The sequence below is a fragment of the Triticum aestivum genome, chromosome 5B, assembly GCF_018294505.1.
Source record: "Triticum aestivum cultivar Chinese Spring chromosome 5B, IWGSC CS RefSeq v2.1, whole genome shotgun sequence".
Lineage (NCBI taxonomy): Eukaryota > Viridiplantae > Streptophyta > Magnoliopsida > Poales > Poaceae > Triticum > Triticum aestivum.
Genome location: NC_057807.1, coordinates 312,060,434 through 312,069,771, shown reverse-complemented (window position 1 = coordinate 312,069,771; position 9,338 = coordinate 312,060,434). Strand labels below are relative to the sequence as shown.

General features: G+C 42.7%; 1 protein-coding gene across 1 annotated transcript; it reads left to right on the top strand.

Moving 5' to 3' along the window:
• Nucleotides 1-1,957: 1,957 nt before the first annotated feature.
• On the top strand, nt 1,958-6,791 carry LOC123111566 (serine/threonine-protein kinase D6PK). The gene is made up of 3 exons (XM_044532379.1): nt 1,958-2,152; nt 2,351-3,312; nt 5,675-6,791. The coding sequence occupies exons 2-3, from the start codon at nt 2,459-2,461 to the stop codon at nt 6,540-6,542; spliced, it is 1,722 nt and encodes a 573-aa protein (XP_044388314.1). The 5' UTR covers nt 1,958-2,152; nt 2,351-2,458; the 3' UTR covers nt 6,543-6,791.
• The last annotated feature ends 2,547 nt before the right edge of the window (nt 6,792-9,338 follow it).

Here is a 9,338-nt window from a genome sequence, read left to right as displayed (position 1 = left end):
GTCTCGGTGAAATGAAATTGTCGGAACATTGTCTTTGCTCTATTTTTAGAGGGGTATCTAACTGTCTTGTGCCACTTTCCAGTATACATGTATTGCTCAAGCACATGATTAGACCACAATTGTGTTGTCATCTACACAAAAATCACTTAGGGAGGGAAATGCCCTTTCAACAGAGATATTCGTTCGGTGGGAGGAGACATTCCCGTCGACCACATGGTGACTTCGTTAATTTTAACATGTTGTTCCGACTCAATATCTCGGAGGTCCTCATGGAGATAGGGCATGCGTGCATGCGTTTTCATAGGAGTGAGTGTATGTGTGTTTTGTGAGCATTTCTGAAAGAGTGGGAAAATATTTATGAGACAAGGAAGTGTATAATATTTTACGATGAAAAGTGTCAAGATCCAGTAAACGGTAGGGGAGGCTCTTCACTTTCACTCAAGACCGGCAAGTGGGCTAGGCATACACTCAATCCGTTCTCTCATTCCATTCTCTTTTGGATTCTCTTTCTATTTTGCTTTTCTCGTTAGGTTTCTCTAATCGATTTTCATTTTGTCCTTCCTCCACTGCCAGCCACCTCCCCCGAAGCCGAAGGGAGACCCTCTCGATCTCCTCTCCAGCCCCACTGGTGGCGAGCTCCTAGGGTGCGACCGTTGACCATTAAGCAGACTCTATCCTCCCCCCACCCTCTGATCGATTCCCCCAGTGAGGAAGGGATCCTCTTTATCTTACCCAGATCCATCCGCCTAATAATTCGGCAATTATTGGTTTCGGATTCTGCAACGGCCACGGTTGTGGCATGCCACAATTTTTTAGCGGAACTTCTATGCATACAACACTTGTGCCTGATTTCTGTTCGAAGAGAGTTCCAAAGTTTTGTTTTACATAAGGATGGTTTGATTTTCACCATTGTACATTAATCATACGAAGAGCAATGTATACGTAGTAGAGCTCCTTTTTTAACATCATGTCTCACCTGTCATATGCATATACTTTTGCTAAATATTGACACACTTATGATGATCAATTTATTTCCCACCCTTTTTGTGGCATGCCACAACCTTGTATGAAACATGTGGCCAAGTCTAGCTGCAAACCAAACTCGCCTTAACCATTTGAAAGCTATCTTCTATATTAAAAAACAAAATTTGGGTGAGTATCTAGGAAAACCAATGACACAAAGAAGAGGAGGGGGTTGCCGTTTCGTGAGTACTTTCGATGGAGCCAAGGGGGGTGAGAATGTGACCATTCCAACGGGTAGCAATTTTTTGTTTGAGCAACACAATACAGACGTAGACGTTTATAAGTAAGTACATATATTTATTCTTATGAACACACGTACACGCACATTACCTTATGGGCATTTTCAAGAGACTGAACCGACATGTTTTGAGATAGATGAACTCATCACATGCACCTCGTTTTCGACGAGAACGTTACCTTCCACTAAAAGAATATTTCATTTTCATGCGACACCAAAAGCGGCCCCTGTCCAACCACAGGATGGTCCTCTAGGTAGCCATAAATTAGGTGCTCCAGTAAACGGAAGAGTGGAAAAATATTTAGACTAGTCACAGTGGGAGTAACTTCAGTAGTAACATCGAGTCCAACTCAGCAACTTTGCTTATGTGGCAATGAGTTAATGAAGAGAGAGGTAGTTACAGTAACTTAACTAGTTACTGTAACATCACATGTCCCAATGCAATATGAGTCTATAACCTAATAAATGAAGCTTTGCATGTTACCACACTTATATTACTACCCACTATGAAAGTAATAATATAGTCTAGGGATTTGTATATGTTACTAGTGTATGTTATTATGCATTGTGGCTAGTCTTACACGGCAGGGAAGGTGTAATATTTTATACGATGAAAAGTGTGGAGATCGGAAGAGGAGGCTCTTCACTTTCACTTAAGCCCGGCAAGTGGGCCAGGCATACACTCAATCCGTTCCCTCATTCCATTTTCTTTTGGATTCTCTTCTTCGTTTCGTTTTTTTCTCCTTATTAGGTTTCTCTCATTGATTTTCATTTCGTCCTCCCCCCTCCGCTGCCAGCCACCTCCCCTCCCCCGAAGCCGAAGGAAGCGCCCCCCTCGATCCCCTCCCCAGCCCCGCTGGCGGCGAGCTCCCACGGCGCCACGGCTGACCAGTAAGCAGACTCTACCCTCCTCACTCCCGTCCCCCGCCCGACTCCCACCGCGAGGAGGGGATCCTCTCGATCCCAGCCAGATCCATCCGGCTAATAATTCGGCAATTATTGGTTCCCGATTCGTCGTCGGTTTCGCTAGGCGGCTGACCCGCATCGCTTTCGCTGAATCTAATTCGGGGCGAACCCTTGTGATGATAGGTCTCGATTTCACTGCCCCGGCCGCTGATTGATCGGTCGACCGCGGCGGCGATGGGAGGAGGGTCATGGCGGCGCCGTTAGGGGCTTCTTGGTCGACTCCCTGTTGCGATGGCGTCCAAGGCCGTTGCTGAGATAGTCGATGACAAGCAATGCAGTAAAAGCGCCGCCGAGTCCTTCGAGGCCGCGCCTTCCAGGAGGCAGTCCGAGGAGCTAATTGGGGGAGCAAGCAAATCGGGGCCTGCCTCACCGAGAGCAGTTCCGCCAGGTGATGTGGCCACGTCCAGTGGAGTGAAAGAACAAGATAAGGACTGCAGTTCTGTTGATGGCTCTGTGAAACTGGACGAAGATGAAGACGCCGAGAAGAGCTCGCTGCGTGGGAGCGTCAAGGATAGCTCGGTTTCTGCCAAGTTCAGCGACGGAGCAAGCAGCCTGACAAAGGCGAGCGGCAGCACCAAGGTCAGCGGCCACGCTGATTTGGTCCAGAGCGGGAAGAGCAGCGTTTACAGGGCTAGCGCCGGCAGTGATGTCAGTGATGATAGCACCTGTAGCAGTATATGCAGCAGCGCTAGCAAGCCTCACAAGTCCAATGATTCAAGGTGGGAGGCGATTCAGGTGATCCGAACCAAAGAAGGTTCGCTAGGATTGAGTCACTTCAGGCTGCTTAAGAGGCTTGGCTGTGGTGACATTGGCAGTGTTTACTTATCAGAGCTTAGTGGCACGAAATGCTACTTTGCTATGAAGATCATGGACAAGGCATCTCTAGCTGGCCGCAAAAAGCTTCTTAGAGCACAGACTGAAAGGGAGATATTGCAGTGCTTAGACCATCCTTTTCTTCCGACTTTGTACACCCACTTTGAGACTGATAAATTCTCATGCTTGGTGATGGAGTTTTGCCCTGGAGGAGACCTTCATACCCTAAGGCAGAAGCAGCCTGGGAAGTATTTCCCCGAACAAGCTGCCAAGTAAGAGTTTTCTTTCTCTTCAATTTATTTATTTTACTGATAGATATGCAAATGTTATCACACTATCAACCAATCCTTATCCGTTCTTATAAATCATCCAGTTGTCTACTAATACAACTGGTTCAGTACTATAAATTGAAGATCTTTCAACTTTCAAGATGTGGTGACAAATTATATCTTTTATCTTATTGTTCAATTGTTGATTTCAATTTCTTGGAACATATGGTCCTCTTCTATTTTATTAGGTTTAACAGTATTGTGTTTTTTTTTTGGCCTCTATGGTTAGCAACTATCTTTATTTTTCTTTTCCTGGGGAACTTTTCTATTACTGTTAGCAAGGAATGTTGGAAATTTTAATTGCTGCTGTTGCTGGATTCATTTTTGATTTAGAAGAACATAATTTTCAGAGCGATTTCATATTATGTAAAGTCTCAGGGATCACAAAATCCGTAGTCACGTATTATTTGTCGTTGGTAGTAGGCTTGTTAGCACTAGAAGTGGCAGTAATGCTCCAAATTATCTGGAGCGCCTCTAATGGACGAGCTTCTGTAAATGCCACTTCTTTTACTTGAGGTACTTAGACTCCTGGGATCTTACCTGTTAAATACAACACTGATTACTGTGTAGTGATTTCTCCTTTATCAGCTCCTATCCTGTGCTTGCATTATCTGAGTAGCCAACCAAACTATGATTAACACTAGGCTTTTGTCTTCTGAACTGGGTATATTTGCTCTCGAACACAACAAGTTGTAACACTAAAATAAATGCTTTGTAGCTACCTCTATCATTGATTTGGAATCCCTAATCTATATAAGTAATTTGACCACACATCCATGTCCATTACTCCCTACGTTCCTATTAGTTATGCGTAAATTTCTCAGCACCCACCCCAAGGAGAACCCACAGTCAAAATTAGTTTCCCAACTTGCCCCTGGAAAATTACTCTCTTGTGGGTTCGCGAACGATTCTTTGGACGCGAGGAATGAGGTAATAGTGGAGCCAATCTTGAAAGGAGGTGTAACTGCATGCAGTTAATGTAGCTGTAATCTAAGGGATCCGTTCAGCAACAGTAGTGATTAAACGAGGGTATTATGGGCTAGGATTTTTTTGGCAAAAAATATGTATGCCTTGTTCTCAGGAACTGAGGGAGTATGTGGTAACATAGGCCTTAAGGTACATCTAATGTGATATAGATTTTCTTTGTTTACGGCAATGTACTTGAAGTCTTGAAGTGAAACGTTCTTCAGTTGGGTGCTTTGTTCATGAGAGACTAGTGTTTTCTGTACTGTGTAATATACCTTTTGTTTCTTTTATCAGTCTATTTAATGAAGCTTGCTTTGGAGTGGACATAACTGCATCTTTTAAATGGTTATAACTTATAAGCCGTATCAACTGTCTGAATAAAGGCATATGAAAATATACCTTCAGCATGTCTGTAACATTTTTATTTTTCTATACAATATTTTATATTGTTTGTGTTCATTTTTCCTACTGTTTGGGGAGTTACTTTCTGTACCCACATAAAATGTTGCAGCGTAGTAATACCCATTGTATTTTGTACGTTCTTCACTTATGTATATGTGTATCTGATGCCTAATTCAGTTGCACTACTCATTTTTCAAGGTACTAGGGTCTAGGGCAACATAGCATGCTCAATTACAAACCTTAATTGTATTTTAGGATTAATTGGAAGTTACAAGCTGTCCTTCTGCCCTTTTGACGTCATGCTTTGTTGTTGTTCCTTATTATGTGTGAGATGTACTATGTAGTGTACTTTTAACACTTTTTGAACTACAACTGCACATGTACTCGTGTCTTCCGCGAGTTTCCCTTTCCCCCACTTCTGTATGCAGTGGTTTTTATTAATATTGTTTGTGGTTAGTGTTGAGTTTCTTATGATTAATGCATTTCCTCTCTTTCTGGAAATGACTCTTTTGACAGTTTATCTCGGTTGCCATGTTTTCATGCCGGATTATTTACTTCCAATAGGTTAGGGACAGTGTGGCTGCTAGGATAGGAGAGATTAAGACTGGGATGATTCATTGTAGTGCTCTTGATTGGTTGATCTATTCCTCATGGGCAAGTCCATTAGATACAGGGAGAAGCTGTTCAAAGATCCCAGAAAATACTAACAATATGGAACTAACCAACTGAATTGCTAATTGAAAGGTGGCAACTAAAGTAGAGATAAAAGGCATATCTCTAGCTCAACCTTGTGCCTATGGTACATTTCCTGGCGCACAGGCTTGGTGCGCTACATGTTCGGCAATTACATAACATTCTTTATCATGTGATGGTTTTAGGTACTAACAAACAATGTTAAGTGTACAAACTCATGTTTATCTTTAAAATATTTGTACAGGTTTTATGTAGCAGAAGTGCTTCTTGCTCTAGAATACCTGCACATGCTCGGTATCATATATCGGGACCTCAAGCCAGAGAATGTTCTTGTGAGAGAAGATGGCCACATCATGCTGTCAGATTTCGATTTGTCCCTTCGTTGTGATGTGAACCCTACACTTCTTAAATCTTCCAACCCTGGTGTAGATCCTAACCAAAAGGGCAATCAAGCTTATTGTGTACAACCCGTGTGCATTGAGCCAGCCTGTATCCAGCCTGCTTGCGTTACGACAACCACATGCTTCTCTCCTCGCTTTTTCTCCTCCAAGTCCAAGAGGGAGAAGAAGGAAAAGAAGGCAAAGGCAGACATGGCAACCCAGGTCAGACCGCTCCCTGAGCTTGTTGCAGAGCCCACAGATGCAAGGTCTATGTCATTCGTAGGCACCCATGAATACTTGGCACCTGAGATCATAAAGGGTGAGGGACATGGGAGTGCTGTGGACTGGTGGACTTTTGGCATATTCTTGTATGAACTTCTTTTCGGCAAGACTCCATTCAAAGGTTCAGGGAACAGGGCAACGCTATTCAATGTTGTTGGCCAGCCCCTCAGGTTCCCAGAATCACCTGTTGTGGGTTTTGCTGCAAGGGATCTCATAAGGGGGTTGCTGATCAAGGAGCCGCAGCATCGATTGGCGTACAAACGTGGAGCTACAGAAATAAAGCAGCACCCGTTCTTTGAAGGTGTTAACTGGGCATTGATAAGGTGCGCTACTCCTCCAGATATCCCCAAGCCAGTTGAAATCCCTCGGCCAGGAGCCTCGACAAGTCAGAAGGCAACACCGTCAGCCGAGAAAGGTCCAGACAATTATCTTGAATTTGATTTCTTTTAGTGGATTCTTCCAAGACCATTTCATGTGCAAGCTGTAAAGTTCTTTTTTCCTAGACATTTTCTGCATTCTAATAACTTGATATGTAGATGGCATATGTTCCTAGCGTTGTTGGTAAGCTCCATTTGCAGTTCATTTCACCTCCATTGATCACATTGGATGGGAGCCTCTACCAGGTGTAAGCTGTAATCCCTCATCAGTTATTGAGAAGTAGGGTCTCTTTGAATAACAAATAAACGTTTTCGTTCTGTCCGCAACTGCTGTTTTGAAAGCGATATTTGGTGGTGTACTGGAAGCTGATCACACCTTTGATGTGGTAAATAAATGTCAGCTGGAGCAGCTGCATTTATATGCCCTTAAAATTGGTATGTATTTCTTCAAGTTGCCGGTCCCTGAGTTCAGTAATACCTATAAGCTGTATGCATTGTGCCAGGCAAGGAACTCGTCCTGCCGTTTGAAAAACAGGGGGAAACTAAGATGTTACAAGGATAATGCTCAGTGGTAGTGTGTGGAGGAGTAATCTTCGGACGGGGTGGTAGTAGAGGATTACTATGTTTCCGAGTGGGTTGCTGCTTGAGGAATTGTTGCTACTGATGATACCGTAGTGGATCTGCCTCTGCATCGCAGGAACGATAGTCTCCGTGTCGGCACGTGAATTACAGTTCTGAGATGTGCCTTTTTTTGTTACACTAGTTCTGATATGTCTTCGCGAACCACTCACTAATCAGCAATAAAATAACAGTGTTCAATGGCTAGTGAGATCAACCCCCTGTTGGACTTTGTTCACATTCGGATCATGTCTTGCTTTCTATAGAACCGCCTTACGATTTGCCCCGCCTGCATTCTATGTATTCGTTCATATGCATAATGCTGTCATCCTGCTTTCTAGAACAGGCTTTTGTGCGCTCTTAACCAATCTAGATTTTGGTACCGTATTCGATCTACTTGATCCCAAAGTACTAGGGTTTCCCACACACATGGGTTAGATCCCAAAGTACTAGGGTTCCCCACACACATGGGTTATGTTCAACGTTTACACTGTTATTTATCCTCGAATAGCTTTTGTACACACAGTGCATCAAAATGACTCCAACATGGGCTTTCTGTTTATTTCTGCCTTTGGTTGGCATGTACAATGGTTGATAAGACAGTTCTATCTTAATCCAGCCAAGTAATGGTTGATAAGACATCCTATCGTAATCTAGAGATGACAGAAAAATATGGTGTACAATGGGTTCTCTCTAAATCTTATCTCTAGTAACAAGTTATTCCTAAAGTGGTGAGAGATTTGGGGCTAAGAGATCATTTCTTAAATAAGAGAAGGCAAAGCCTTTTTTCTGGTTTCTCTTTCCTTCACCTCACCATTTATCCTACGTGCACTGCTAAGATAGAACCATCGTACACGCCTTGACGTGGTAGGTAATGCCCAGTGGGGTCTGTAACTCCACCTTAATCTGATACAAACAGGGTCATATGTCAACAAAACTAGGTGGCTGCCGGCTGCTGATATATGACTGTCAGCTCAAACTCGCGCCTCTAGACTAGATAGAAACATCACGCCCAATTGGATCTAGGTACGCGGTCATATGTACTCTCATGTGGGTCTCGGAGAAACATCACTTGGGTGGATTCATTCATTTCATTCATTCGTAGGGACCATATTTTGTTTGCTTAGTAATCAAGGAACACAACCCATAATCCCTTTTATTTAAAAGGTAACAAGCCGGGTGTAATTTACATATATTTCATCTGCAGTAAAATATGTACATATTCTCAAAACCTCTCACAAAAGTAAACTCTTATCCCTTGCTAAAAAAGAAAAGAAAAGAAAAGAAAAGAGAGACACTCTAGCATTAGGTTCCCGAATGCATTACTAGATGCTACACATCTGGTGATTAGCGTCACACATATTTATTCTCCGGCAAGCAGAATGAAGCCTTTCGGCGTGGAGGATGATGGATGCATCAGGGACGCTTAGCATTGGTTCCTTTACAGTTAACCCAGTTTGACAGTACGAAATTTGTCACTCACTTAAACTTGCTAGTGGGCATCGGCTAGTTTAGGACTAGGAAACCCTTTTCCTGTACCCTGTCCCTGCCTAGCTTTTCCGTCCATGGTCTATGTAAAGAAATATATTTTTTACAGAGGGAGTACTATATTTTTGAGATAAAAATAGACGATGAGTGGCCTTTAATTGATAGATACTCCATGTATGTATATATATAGAAGGGCTAGCTCTTTGTTTTCTGTCATCTATGGAATCAGATCTACTTTGCATTCTACATTTTCTTTTCATTCGCGATTGTTGCATCTATCTGTCAGGAACACAACCATAGCATAACAGAGGCACAAACCTCACCCGCACAGATGTCCCATATAAAGATCGCAGTCACCCTTTTTCCAGTAAAGTTTGTCTCAGCTTATTAGTTGGACCACTCAGTTAGTTGCTGGTGACATGTATGAACAATTTCCCAATGAACTGCAATCTAAGCTCAAATCCGATGAAACCAACCAATTGGAACCCTTAAAAATTCCTCCACTTATTCGTCGTTTCAAACGAGACCTAATATGTAATTAATAGCTGATACCGATCAACATATATTTCCCCAACATGTAAACATGTCTCCTCAACATGCAACTACGCATAGGAAAAAGCACACCTCAACTTGCAACTATGCATTCCGTAAAAAAAAAAACCCTGCAACTATGCATGAAAAAAAACTTTCCATTCTACTTATATTAAATAAATATTATGAATCCAAATATTCATATTCCATAGAACCAAGATCTCATTGGGTT

Coding starts and splice junctions, on each gene's coding strand:
- LOC123111566 (XM_044532379.1), top strand. CDS start 2,459: ATGGCGTCCAAGGCCGTTGCTGAGATAGTCGATGACAAGCAATGCAGT. Junction 3,313..5,674: donor TTCCCCGAACAAGCTGCCAA/GTAAGAGTTTTC, acceptor ATATTTGTACAG/GTTTTATGTAGCAGAAGTGC.